The following is a 15,000-nucleotide window of genomic DNA, read 5'->3' on the forward strand; positions in this document are numbered from 1 at the left end:
TTTAAGTGTAGCTGCATTGCTGAGTTGTCTGTCTCACAGATGCATGCACCACAGTTATGAGCATGCTGGGCGACATCTCCCACTTAGATGCAGTTCTTTACCTCCCTGTTTCAGGACTGCCAGCACCTACATGTACCATCCACTTCTATCACCATGTTGTGTGACTGTCCCCATCTATGTTTGTTGTGATCAGGTATTGGTCCCATGAGTTACATCCTAGCACAGACAGTGGAGTACAACATGTACTTTGTTTCAGTTTTTACAAACCAAACAGCAGGAAGAGCTGCAGGAGGGAGTCTATGTGGATGTTTGCTAGACTGCCCAGCCTGCTATGTGGCATCTGGCTTGGTTTGAGGACCTCCTGTGGGGTACACAGGCCAGCATGTGTTATATATATTATTTATTAGTCCGCTTCTTTATAATGGATCTGTTTTAACTGCTGTTTCAGTGATTTGCATACAGTTGTATATCTATTATGATTCTATTTGTTACTTATTTTGTAAAGTTACTCATCGCAACCCCTTGTTCCTCTTGCCATGTTTTTTTTTGCCAGGCTGGTTAAGTATGTGGTATACATGACGATGTCCAATACTACAGGTTTTATGACACTTTTTTTTTTTAAAGTTAGGCCCCATTGGTATGTGCCTTGCTTCCCCTATGCACTCGTAGCTTAAACGTGTGATATGCTTACTCTGTGCAGGTGGGTGTGGGTACTATCACAACCTATTACTGTCTGTATTGGTGTGCTATGGTGATGATGGAGTATGCCATCAGTATAGTGGCAGGCTGGTGCATAATTCATGAACATTCATATGACGTGTGCTACTTTACACTGACCTACTGTTCACAAAGTGCATTCACTTCCTATCACACAGGGAAACTGTTGCTGTATATACAGTATGGTATACTAAGTTTATGAATACCCATGGCCCAATTTTTTTCTCACACCGATATTTTTTTTTTAAATATCTCCTTTTAACTAAGAGAAAAAATATATTTTCTGTTCTCCCTTGATAGGCAGAAGTGGGTATTAATTCTGGCTGGAATTAGCAGAATCTGACAAAGGGCTCTTATAGTCTGAAAGCTTGAGTAGTTGCATTGTAAAACCTGTTCTCCTGATAATTGTCACTACTTGGCTTGGGTAGTAAGTGGTTCTGTAATGCCACTTCTGGTTGTATATATACGTCTGCAAATTATATAAACTATTAGTTTTTATAATTACTGCAAAACATCATCACTGAATAATGGACCTCAAACCAGCTCACTTAACAAAAGTCATAAATAAATATATAAATACATGTACAATCAGTTACCACTGCACTGAAGCCCATTTGATTAAACTGAACAGAGTCGGTGAGTTGAACTCAAACAAATTCATATGTTGGTGAAGGGAGGCAAAGCTCCCCAACTCCATTTATGCACTTGGCAACACTCCTTGGAATCCGTAAGTCTTGTGACAAATTCAGATCACCAATCAGTTATACTTTGGTTCAGTTACGAATGGGCTTCAAGAAACTGGCTATCAAATAAGACGTGCGTGCACACACATGAGCATGCGCGCGCACACACATGTGCACGCACACATACATACACACACACACACACACACACACACACACAGAGTTTAGAAGTAATAATACATGACTGGGTGGACACTCAGATGAAATAAAGGACCATTTGATTTCCCTGTAACATACACAGTGGAACGCTTTACTGTACTTAGCACAGAAGCCATTTCAGACTTACTGACTTAAAGTAGACACTTTCCTTTTGTTCAAACACAATGAATGATGCACAGATTTCCAAAAAAATAACTCACAAAAGTCCCTTATTGGCCAGTTGGCTCATTCATTACCCCTTTTTCTGGTGAGGTGACCAACTAAAAGGGAATGGCAATTGGACAAACATCACAGGTTTTCTTATTTTTGGCCCTAACCCTGTGGCACATGCCCAGTAACATGCTCCAGGGGTCAGTGTGGAATGGGTGTACTGGCAGGTACAGGCCATTCACTTTTGCAAGTGATGCAACCCCTCAAGTCTGCCTAGCTTCTCCAGTAAACAGCACTCTGCTTGGTCTACGGTTTTCATCACAGACTGTGCTATGGAGCGTGCATTAAGAAGGCTCATCTCCTCCTCCTGTTAAAAACAGGCAGGTCAGCAGTGCTCTGTCACCAGTAGCAGAATACAACAGGGGAGATTTGGGCAGCTGCCAGGGGCCCTTGACTTGAGGGCACAGCTGGCTACATTTTCATTAAAAACATTGTTGTTGACATTTTCTTTAAGCACTAAGTATTCTTAAAATGCTTTTCTTTAAAGCCCAACTGCATACTTTTTATACATGCACAAAAGGCAAGAGGTCATAGTTGTATATACAAGGTCACAGTGTGCATGCACACACGGTCACAGACCTCTCATGCACACCATACACAACAGATGGTAGCAGGTAGTGTGTGGGCTCATTTTGCTGCTATTGTTCCTTTTGGAGTTATTTCCTCAATGGATTAGTGTGCTTTATTTTGCTGCTAATACAGATTCATAGTTAAGTACCAGACTAGCTACCACTCCAAGCCATTTTAATCCTAAACAATTTCTCTTGCTGTGCTCGAATTAACCTACCTCATTTGGTTAGAGAATGACCTTACCCATCCCATGGTATTATCTTGCTTACGGCCTATTTCCTCAATATATCAAGCGTTTTGTGCATGTGCATGTGTAGAAAGCTGGACCTATGAACCTTGTCAATACAGTTTGCCTTTGGAAAACTGAACCTCCAGACCTGTATTTGCTTTGGATCAGAGACCACATTGGTCAATTCCTAAAATCAGATAAACCACTAAGTCTGGATTGATCTTGTCAATAGTTTCATAGTTCTTGTCACTCAGAAAATGTAATCTCCTACCGTTTTTTTCCTCTTTTTTTTTTTTTTTTGTCCCCTCAGAACTCATTTACACTAACCCAGCCCCCAGTGCCCCACGTTCACGATGGTTCTAACCCAAAGACTTGCTCCAGTTTTTCTAGGGATGGTTGTGGATCTTAAGGGTGTGCTGGGGGCTTGGCCATCTGTGCTTTCGTCTAGATTTTTTTTTTATGTGCTCTACCCACTTTTCCTTATCCTACCCCTTAATGTCTATTGGTTGCATCCCGTGTCCACTCCCATCTATGGACCATGGCTCCCCTTAGTCAGCATCACTTGTGAGCACCCATCCCTCCCTACCACTCCATGAGTCACCTGAGGTGCTAATCGAGCCCACTCTGGTCCACAGTAAAGGTTCTGTCACTCTATGCCACCAGAGATGCGCTACAATTTTCTTAATCAGGTAAACCATATTATGGCCACCCAGGAGTTCTGTCTAGTTAAGTGACTTGCAGAGAGTCTAACCGTTGGCAGATGGAGGTAGACAGAATCAAAGCCTGCACCCTGACTACAGGAAGCAGCTTCATTTTCCAGAAAATCAAAAGGTTTGAATCTTTCCACCTCCATTTTCCTACTGTGTGACTTACAGCAAGTCATTTAACCAGATTGTGCTCAAAGGTGGCTCCTAAAAAGGGGAGCTTTGCCCAGTGAGTTTACCTAGTTAAACATTTTCCCCCTTTGAGTCTGTGTCTTCTTATTAATTTTAGCTTTGTCCAGAAATCCTGAACAAAGAACTGGAGCAATATTTTGGTCTGTTCCTTGCAAAAGGTGGCTTTCTGTCAAACTGTTGTACAATGCATTCACTAAATAATGAGTCATGTTTTACACTTTGTATACTCCAGATAATGCTTGCCAATACAAAGCTTGTTATTCTAGTAACTAAGAATATAATTAGAAGTTATGTACTTACCATAACGTTCCATCTGAGTAGGTGGATTCATTTGTCTGCAACCTGTGGGTATGGATCCGATATCGGATCCGAACCGGCATGGTTTATCCAGCTATGGATCCAAGCTCCTAGCTCCTCCCCTCACCCATAATGCCCTGCTCTCCCTACATGACCTCAGATCGAGTTTGCCTGTACCAACTACCCTAACCAAAGGGTAACACATTCTATGCAGGAAACTGACAAGGAGGGGATAGGAGGGCGGGATGGTTGCAGACAAATGAATCCACCTACTCAGATGGAACGTTATGGTAAGTACATAACTTCTAAATCTGAAGTAGGAGAATTCATTTGGCAGCAACCTGTGGGACACAGTCCCCAGCTACCTGAGTCTTGGGCGACCATCATGGAAGGATATTCCGGAGCACCGCGGAGCCAAAGGATGCTCTACCTCTAGATGTGATATCCAGCTTGTAATGAGAAATAAAGGTATGAGATGAAGCCCAAGTGGCTGCTGAACAATCCAGAGGAATCCTAGCCTTAAAGGCCGCTGCGGTAGAAACAGACCGAGTCGAATGAGCATAGACTCCTTCCGGTGCGGACCTCCCAAAAGCTTGGTAAGCTAAAAGAATACACTGTGAAATCCATCGTGACAAGGAGACTTTGGAAATTGGTTTCCCCAGATTAAATTTAGCAAATGAAACGAACAGTTGATCGGATTACCTATGACCAGCTGTCCTGTTGAGATAAAAACGAAGCTGCCTATGAACATCCAAGGAATGCAGCTTGTATTCACCCTTGTTCTGATACTTAGGGAAGAAAACAGGGAGGTTGATGGACTGATTAATATTCGCTTCCGAAGCTACCTTAGGAAGAAAAGAGGGATTAGTCCTGAGGTACACCTGGTCCGGATGGAAGACCAAGTAAGGCGGTTTCATGGACAGAGCTTGAAGTTCAGAAACTCTCCTAGCTGAAGTAATGGCTACAAAGAATGCAGTCTTTAAGGACAAGAATTTTAGATCTACTGTGGCCGCAGGTTCGAAAGGGGGAGCGGTCAAGGCCTGAATAACTAAAGAAAGATCCCACGGTGGAACCGTCTCCTTGACAGGGGGTCTAAGTAGAAAGGTACCTTTTAGGAAGATTTTACATAACTTGGCCAACATAAGAGGCCCAGAGTCATGACCAATATGTTAGTGAGAAATGGCCGCCAGCTGAACTTTAATCGTGGAACTACTGGCGCCATCATTAAAGAGAGTAGTAAGGAAGTCTAGAACCAAAGGCAGGGGAACCGTGAAGGGATCCAGACCTTGCCACTCCACCCAAATGGAGAAGCGCTTCCATTTACTGCGGTAAACTTTTCTGGTAGAAGGTTTATGAGCCGCTACCAGAATGGCCTTAACTGGTGACGAGATACCGGGAGTCCTGATTAGGAGTGGAACTGGAGCAGCCAAGCAGTCATTTTCAAGTTGTCCAGGTTCGGAACTGGTAGGTTCGACGGGTGTGAAATCAGATCCGGAATGGGATCTAGAATCCAAGGTGGATTCACTGAATGAGACCTCAGGTAAGGGAACCAGATCTGTCGAGGTCAGAATGGGGCTATGAGGATCATCCTGCTCCCCAACCAGGAGGCTTTCTGGAGTACCTGGAGCATCAGAGGCAGAGGGAGGTATGCATAAAGAAGTCCGGGAGGCCAAGCATGCACCAGAGCATCTCTGGGGAAATCCCCTGGAGGTGGGATTAGAGCGAAAAAACTGTCACACTTGGTGTTTAAGGGAGAAGCAAAGAGATCACAACAAGGAGTCCCCCATTGTGCGAAGATCCGTTTCGCTACTTGAGCATTGAGAGACCACTCGTACGGCGAGAGAATGGTGCGACTGAGTTTGTCCGCAAGGATGATGGACCGCCCCGGAATATGCGTTGCGATGAGAAAGCGGTTGGAGGCGATCGCCCATTCCCACACTCTCATGGCTTCTCGACATAAGGGGTAAGACCTGGTTCCCCCCTGTTTGTTGATGTACCAGACCACCGACATGTTGTCTGATTGAATCACAATTGTTCCCAGGGGAAGAAAGGCTTTGAGTGCTTGCAACGCCAACAGCACCGCTCTCATCTCCAGAACATTGATATGCAGGGAGGTCTCTGAGTCGTTCCACGTGCCTTGGACTGTCCGGCCCGCAAAGTGCCCCCACCCGAGGCGGGAGGCGTCCGTGGTCAGTGTGGCCAGAGGGGGAGGTGCACAAAAGGGGCGGCCTCCTTGGAGATCCGGGGAGTGGAGCCACCACAAGAGAGACCGCTTGCAAGCCTTGCTGATTGCAATGGGATGATGTAGGGGGAGAGAAAGGTATGACCATTGTACTTGAAGTGTCCACTGAAGCACCCGCATGTTCAAGCGGGCGAGTGGAAGAGAAATCGCTGCCGCCATGGAGCCTAGTGCCCTCAGGACCAATTCCGCTGGAACCGAATTTGAGTGGAGGATGGCCCGCACCTGGAGTCGCAGATTCCGAATTCTGTCGGTTGTGAGAAATGCCCTTGAATTCCTTGTGTCTAATCTGGCTCCTATGAATTCTATTAACTGAGTAGGGGCCAGGTTGGACTTTCCTACGTTTATCGTGATGCCTAGCCAGGGAGCTAGGCGAAGAAAGGAATCTCTTGCCAAGGAAAGTAGATGCCTTGTTGGGGCGGTGAGAAGCCAGTATTCCAGGTACGGAAAGACCTGCACCCCCTGAAGCCTCAGGTGGGCCGCAACCACTGCTAATACTTTGGTGAACACCCTGGGGGCTGTGGTGAGACCAAAGGGAAGGACCCTGAACTGGTAGTGACTGGCTCCTAGCCGGAAGCGAAGAAACCTCCTGGATCGTCTGTCCATTAGTATGTGGTAGTACGCATCCTTGAGGTCTATGGAGCACATCCAATGATTTTCTCCCAGAAGGGGGAGGATGGATTGTAAAGTGACCATTCGGAACTTCTCCTTGGGAACTCCCAGGTTTAATAGGGACAGGTCCAGAATGGGTCTTAGGTCCCCCATCTTTTTTGGCACTAAAAAGAACCTGGAGTAGAACCCTGATCCGAGCTGGTCTGGGGGGACGGGCTGGATGGCTCTTCCTCAGCAGATAGCCAATTTCTGCTGAGGCTGCCTCCCTCTGCTCGGGTGGAACGTCGGGGAGGGATTTTAGTTTTGGGACGTGAAGAAAAGGGATTTTGTATCCTCTGGATATAATCTGGAGGACCCAGCGGTCTGATGTTATGGACTCCCATGCCGCTAGGTGCTCCGAAAAACGCCCCCCGACTGCCTCCAGTGTGGAGCAGTCGGGCAACCCCTCAGGGTTGCTGCGCGGGCCGTTCAGAGAAAGGTTCTCTGGACCCGAAATTCCTGGGAGCCCCTCTGCCTCTAGGGCGGCGTCCTACCTGTCCTCCTCTGCCGCGGAAGGACTGGTTGTCCGGAGCGGGTTGGGATTGCTGCGACTTCCGGAACCACATCTTCTTCTGGCCCTTTTGGTTCCTAGAGTAGGACCTCTGGGGCACCGAGAAGCGGACTCCGACGGCAGACAGCGTCTTCCCGTCCTTCTCGCTCTGGACCAAAGTGTTGCGAACAGTCTTGCCAAAAAGGGCAGAACCATCAAAAGGGGTGTTCGCGAATGATGCCTTGAAGGGCTCCGTGAAATCACAATGGCGGAGCCAGGCCTGGCGTCTCATGACTAGGCCCACTCCTGCAGCTCTAGCGGCTCCCTCTGTAGCATGGGAAAGCAACCGCATAGAGGTATTAGTCACGGAACGGAGAGTGGCCATACGGGTGGAGTGCAAAAGTTTGTCCTCCTCCGACATGGACTCTGGGGGGGATGCAGCGTATTCTTTGATAAGATCGTGCTGCATCCTAATGACATGTGCCAGGTAGTTGAGCGCCCTCATTGAGAAGGTCGCTGAACTAAACATACGCTTCCCCAAGCGGTCCATCATCCGAGACTCCTTGCTCGGAGGATGGCCTGAGGGACTCTCTTGAGCAAGTTCCCAACATGGCATCTACCGGGGGTCCCTTACTACAATGGGCACGGTCAGCAGGGGGGCTGAGAATCCTGTCCGGCCTCTTGGGGATTGGCTCCACGGTGTCCGGTTCCTTCCACGCCCTGGTGGTAATGAGGTCCACCAGGGGGTCGGCAGGAGGGGACACCCAAGAAGTAGATGGGCCCGCTTCAAATGCCTCCAAGAATACGGACTCGTCCGAGGAAGACTTGGGGGCAGGCCACCCACCTCTTATACGAAGCATTTCCATGATGTCTCCAAAGGAGACATCCTCAGGGGGTGATCTTGGGGAGCCTTCCCCTTCCTCCAAGTCCGTGTCTTCAGTCAAAGACCCGGGGGAGTCTATGTGCCTCCTCTTACACGTGTGCTTGCAAGGTGCTTCCTCGGGGGGGCTGTCCGAGGAGCCCTCGCAAGCTGTGTCTAGTTCCAAAGGAACTGCTTGGGGCAGTGAAGCGGGCTGTCCCAGTGGCCGGGTGACGGAAGCCTGACCCAGAGCAGATGGAGTGCGGGACGGAGCCGAAGCAAGGGCCGGGGGTCCGGATGCCCTCAACATTGCCCTCTTCACTACATCAAAAGCCGAAGGGGAGCCGGCCTCGACCAAAGGATCCGACAGTCGGCTCCCCCTCGGATCCGAGGACTGGATCGGAGCCGGCACCGAGCCCCTTGGATCCGAGGGACCAGTGCGCTCCGACACAGACGGCGCCGAAGGCACACCGAGTCCCTCAAATCCGAAGCTCGGACCGAGGCTCCGAGAGGTCGGATCTGGCACACTCGAGGGCAGGGTCGGATCCGAAGTACCTAGTACTGTCGGTGCCGACCCACCCCCGGCTCCTAAGCTGCCCGGCTCCAAGCACTCCGAGCCCGGGTAGCGGGTCGGAGAAGGAGCTATGGGCTTGAAAAAAGGGGTCGAGCTCCCCCCCAGGGGGGGGGGGGAGGCAGGAGCACTCCCATCTTCATCTGGGCCTGGATGAATCTTCGCATCATCCGGTCCAGATCAGCGTCAGAGAGACTGTAGGTTGATCTCGAAGAGGCTACCGAGGTAGGCCTTGAGTACCGCCTCGATAGCCTCGAAGGAGATCAGGTCTCTTCCTCCTCAGGCCCCGGTGAAAAAGAAGGGGACCGGAGCCGAGGAGGAGGAGATCCAGCAGTCAGAGAGGCCGGAGGAGAAGCCCGCTTAGCAGGCGGGGCCGAGACGGAGGTCTCGGCCCGCCGCTTGTGGTGCTTCTCCCTCTGGTCCTTCTTCCTGGCTTCCCTCTCCTCCGAACCCATAGAGGGAGTTTGAATCCCGGGAGGAGGAGGGGAAGCAGGCACGGCAGGAACCGCCGGAGCGGTAACTACCAACGGGGCTGAGGCCAAAGCCGAGTCCGGGGGCAAAAGGCCCGCCAAGACTAGCTTCGACCTCCGCTCTTTCAATTCCCTGGGGTTGAACCCTGCACAGATTGAACACCCAGAAGTGAGGTGTTCAACCTCAAGGCATCGAACGCACCGAGTGTGGCCATCAGCAGGGGATAGCTTATGGCCACACTCTGAGCATTTTGAAAATATCGCTTTTGGGGCCTCAGACATTTTTTTTTTTTTTTTAAACTAAGAAAGTTAAAGTAAATTAACTAAACAATAACCACTCACACAGGCCCCAAAGAAACCACAAGCACACAGCTACGTACCAGCGAGGGGAGGGATACTAAAATTTACCAAAATAACCAAAAAACTATCTTAAAGAAGGGAAAACCTACAACTTTCACACAAAGGTTAATTTTCTGACTGAAAATTTATGAAGAAACACCAAAAAAACCACTTCGCTGACAGGAGCTCAAAATCCAGCTGTCACCATGAACGCGGCAAACTAGATCTGAGGTCATGTAGGGAGAGCAGGGCATTATGGGTGAGGGGAGGAGCTAGGAGCTCGGATCCATAGCTGGATAAACCATGCCGGTTCGGATCAGATATCGGATCCATACCCACAGGTTGCTGACAAATTAATTCTCCTACTTCAGATCAAATATTTAAAATCTTTTCCGGATTTTGGGGTTTTCATCTCTGATTCTTAAGCTAAGAAGTTGAAAGGGCAAAGGGACACTGCAATGGTTTGCACTGTATGGCTCTGCCGGCAGTGAGCAGAGATGCATTTTTGAGCTGTTATTTATGACTTTATTCATTCACTTGATCTCAGGCAGATATTTGAGATTCACAGTCATACAAGGGGCTATAACTGGTGTGTGTGTGTGTGTGTGTGTGTGTGTGTGTGTGTGTGTGTGTGTGTGTGTGTGTGTGTGTGTGCGCGCACGTAGCAGGTATAGTTCTAATCTGTTCCTGATTTTTTTTCCCCTTATACTTGTGGTCTGTTACTTGTAAAATGTTTGATGCACTAGTATAGTGCAGTAGATTGCAGTCATTAAATAATGACAAATACATAACTATTAGACTTTACACCCTTTGGCGAATGCTTGCTAATGCAAAATTGTTATAGTAGCACCTTTTTAAGCATGTAAGACCAATGCTTAAAATATGTTTGTAATTTTGGGTTTTTGTCTCTGATTCTTAAGCTAAGAGGTTTGGAGGGCATTGAGGTGCAATGGTTTGCTCTGCATGGCTTCCACGAATGCGAGCTGAAATACATCTCTATGTTATTATTTAAGTATTTGTTCATTCATTTATTGCATGCAAATATTTAAAGTGTAAACAGTTATACACGCGGCTGTAATTGACAGATCTGTGTGTGTGCATATGTGAATAAATAATTGGTTCCCATATCTTACAGTAGTTGTGGTGAGAGGGACAGAATCAATTGTTATAAACAGGAGCTTCATTATATGAGCCATTTTCTTTGGTTATGATTCTTTGTTTCCTTGTTTTGTTGACTGTTGATATTGTGCTTATTATTTGGTTGAATAAAATGGACAGTATAAAGTCTATGAATTTAATATTAGCATTTTAACATGTTTTTAATTTAAATGTTTTTTTACAGGCACATTTTGTGAAATACACTTTGTTGGGCTATAGCACTTTGTCAGGTACTTAGTGCCGATGAATACGGTTATAAAATGTTAATGAGCTGCTTCCTGTAGTGCAGGGTTTGATTCCCTCAGGTACTGCCTACGGTCTAACTCTGACCACATCCTTTTACTAGACAGTACTCCTGGGCTACCTCTGAAAAGGAATCAATGCGAGAGTCTTTTGTTTAGAAAATGCATCACTGATTCTGTTGTAAAATTTGAAACAAGTTTTTTTAAATGAAATACTAACCTCTGTGGTAATTGTAAAAGTAAAGTAAACAGAATGCACACTGACAGCTTTGAACAGTGTTTTATGTACTAGGAGAGAGACAGTCAAGTAAAGGGATAGTAGTATGCCTGGTTGGGGGCCAGGTTCATTAATGTGTACAGGGCCCCATTTCAGCACAACCTAGCTATGTTGACTCTGGAGGTGTATGCAGTAACAGTACGGCATTATAAGATGTTCAGGTAGGTCAGATCTGTACTGAGTGATGTCAGAGGGGTGTAACTATTCCTGATGACAATGAACACATACGAAAGTCAAAAATAACGGAGGTCAAAAATAAAAATGAGATGTGGGTGTCCTGCAAGTTAAGCCCCCCCCCAAAAAAAAAATCACTATGTCATATGCAGCAATATTTCTGATTTTTCTATGACTTGTGGGTTGTTGAACAAAAGCTGCTGCAACATCTATATTATCTATTTTTTTGCTTCATTCACTGCACTAAAGAATGAATTAATTTATTAACAGATCTTGATTGTGAAATACAGTCTAAACATGTTGCATTTCAGTAATATATAGTTGCATTAAATATATATACATTCCAACTTAAAAAGAAAAAAAAACTTCTCAAATCATACCTATCTGAATCCTGGACCTGCTCTTGCACAAACCCTGGTTAGGAAACAGATGTCTTAAGGCAGCTAAAAGACACCAACCAGTTATTTTTTATTTGAATAATATACCCTACTAAGTGTACATATGCCGCGGTGGTACGGCGGTAGCATTGTTACCTCACAGCAAGAGGTTCTCCCGTTCGATTTTCGGCTGGGCTTGGGAGTGCCTTCTGTGTGAAGTCTGCATGTCCTCCCCATGGTTGGGTAGCATTCGAAAGACATGCATGCGTAAATGGGTGTGCCTTTGTTGAAGGTTGGGCGTCGAGCTGGCACCTCGGTGTTTCATAAAAATCTACTGCCAATCATTAGTGGACCGGAGTTCCGCTGTGGCGACCCCTTACCAGGAAAAGCCGAAAGACAAACAACAACAACCCTACTAAGTGTACATATACTTAACTTGCTTTTTTTTTTTTTTTTACCTTCAGTCACGGTACTGCCATTCTTCGTATTCCTAAACTATAGGATTGCATTAGTGAAAAGTATAGCATGTATTTTTTAATTTTGTGCTTCTATCTGAGACTAAATCAACATTTATATCCATACGTTATATATGTATCTTACTGTTATTTATAAATATGGAGCTTTTCTCCCCAAGCCTCCGCTGAAAAGGACATTTTGTCCAGTTTCCTGGTAACAAATGTAAAATAAAAAATAAAATAAATTATCTTCTTCACAGCCAAGAGCAACTGTGAAGGGGTTGACACATGTCAGGTCAGTACAGTCTGCAGTGTTTGGAGTGATGATCACAACCATCTTATCTTCAGTATCCATTATGCAGTCACTGTTGCATGTTATAGTGATACAGTCATCGCTACAAAACTGGACTGTAAAGGATTTCTGAACAGAGGACTAAAGCTGACTTGTTAATGAACTCCTTCCTGTACCAAAGGTACACAATTTGAAGTCATATAGCATACAATGCTTTTGGGTAACTGGCAGTTTCAGCTAGGCTCCTTAAAGGTCTCCTAGACTGCATGCTTAGTAACTATCAACCTATGATTGTTTTTTGAAAGTCATTCCCTACTGCATAGCTGATCTAGTTCAGGAAATATTACAGTTACACCATCAGTACACCAACTTTTTAAATAAGCCATTTACTCTAAGAGCAACTGGCACTGCATTTGTAAATGAAGTACTGAAATCCAAAACTGCTGCTAGCAGCAGTATGTGCATTAATAACAGTTCTCCTTAATGTGAAATTATTCAGATGATGTTTACTTCTGCAGAGTGTGTGCATACAGGCTTAGCATACACTATCAGGTGGTTAATATCTCTTACACTTTTCACCATAAATGCTCTTCTATTTAAACTGTAATACAAATGGCTTGGTCTTAAGGTGTGATGTCAGCGTTCTTTACACAGTTTCATGTAGTTCATCTAAAGCTGCCAATAAGTCCATGTTACTTCTTGATAACAATAAAGGGCATACACAGTCAATAAAGTGGCTAAAGCTGCTGATGGAGGAGTGGGACTACCTGTGGATGAAAGTACCTTATGTTGTAATCATCTATTTGTTTTTAAATGGTCTTTAATCTAGCTTTGCAGGATCCATGTGCATGTGTGTGAATTAAGCTGGAAGACTTTACTATGGTTACTGTGTGTTTATGTGAAACAAACTTGAAATATCTTACTTTGGTCATTACTGATGTTATTAATTTTCGACATAGACACTGGAAAACAATGGGTTTGAGATATGTATGTGGATACAATAACTAACCCTGCTGAGATGATAAAGTGAAACAGCCATTATTAGTCTATCTTTGTAGGACTAGTGTGAATTTATCTAAAGCAAACTAGAAAACTTTAATGTGGCCATTTTATTATGATCAGACATACAATATGTGTATAAAGTCAACACAGTGGCATTTATAGATTAGTACAGATACTGACAGCTTATGACAGCAGTAGCCTTTCATGTTTGACATTTTCTGAAATGGGTACTCGTCATTCCTGGTTAATATATGTTGTTTCACTGCTTAATGGAAAAAATGTTCAAAACTACAAATTTAAAACACACTAAAATGTTGCTATATTAAACAAGAAATGTAATTTTAAAAAAATCAGGAAGGTGAATCCAAAACAAAACATGCAGTTATGCATAGTCTTAAAATTGTATGCTTGGAGAGGAGGCCTATGGTTTGAAAACAGCACAGGGTCCCAGGAACACAGTCTACCAATGCTTTTCACTCCTCCCACCTTCCTGTCAGCTCCTGCATGATCTTAACCCACTAATCACAGTAAAAAATGTGGTCAAGCCCAGCACTTCATCCCTCTAAGCCAATGGAGCTAGCCAACTATCTTTTTCCTGGAGGTTTGTGTTGTTGCAAGACAGGTTATGATAGTCTGGTGTCTGCTGTGTTGGAAGACTGAAGGGAAAGAATACTGCAGAGGTATCCTCTTCCCCAAAGTCCTAAAAGAACGTCAATTGTGGAGAAAAGACATTTTACCAATAGAAATAATTATAAATAAGAATTAATCAGGAGGTGTTAGAAAAGACTGGGAAATGAGAATGGAACAGCAATATATAAAAAATAATGGGAGGAGAGTCTGTATTTCTCCCAGACATGCAGCAAAATCTAGAAGGTTCAGGATTTTTACACTTAAGTGTTTGCACAGGAATTTTTATACCCCAGACTTCAGAGAATTTTTCCAAAGGTAGACAGTAATTTCTATGGGTGTAATGGAAAACACGTGCACTTCAGAACATTTTTTTGGAATGTAAAGAGTTGATAGATTTTATAAACTCCCTAGAGGGTACTTTGCCTGAAATATTGGAGCAGCAAATTATTTATTTGAGCTGGAATATAGAAACTGAACTGTCTAGACACAGTAAGACCCTGCTAAGTTTAATGCTGTTGTCTGCCAAGAACGAAATTACTAAGAAATGGGAATCAAAAGCAAAATCAACTGTAACAGAATTGTTGAATGTATAAAGGAGATAGAACTGAGGGTGGGATCTTAAAATAAGGGAAGACGTAAACAACATAGTGGGAACAATACATAGAATTATGTTCAGGAGAGGTGACATTTCAGGGAAGGCAGGACTTGAGTTATCTTTGTAATGTTATACTGAATAACTGTTAAGACAAAATCATATTTGTATAATGTGTACAAAGGGAAAAAAAAGTGTCACTGTAACAGTTTTTTCTTTTAGAATTGAATGTGCACTCATGTTACTACGCAATAAGTGATATTAGCAAAGATGCTTAACATAAGGTGTGTGGATTTCGTTTTGTCATAAACGCTCTTACTTTAATTGCTGTGCAAACTGAAGGGGAAGATGACTGCAGTGG

The 15,000-nt window shown here is 44.8% G+C and overlaps 1 protein-coding gene across 1 annotated transcript in view; it reads left to right on the forward strand.

Annotated features, from left to right (window-relative positions):
• Positions 1-15,000, forward strand: part of DEF6 (DEF6 guanine nucleotide exchange factor) — a 1,409,598-nt gene that overhangs the window by 994,926 nt on the left and 399,672 nt on the right. Inside the window, 2 exon segments of the mRNA XM_044076574.1 lie at positions 9,889-9,910; positions 10,424-10,452. Of these exon segments, the coding sequence (XP_043932509.1) occupies positions 9,889-9,910; positions 10,424-10,452 (51 nt within the window).

This window comes from Protopterus annectens, chromosome 7.part0 (genome assembly GCF_019279795.1).
Source record: "Protopterus annectens isolate FY-2018-M chromosome 7.part0, PAN1.0, whole genome shotgun sequence".
NCBI classification, from domain to species: domain Eukaryota; kingdom Metazoa; phylum Chordata; order Ceratodontiformes; family Protopteridae; genus Protopterus; species Protopterus annectens.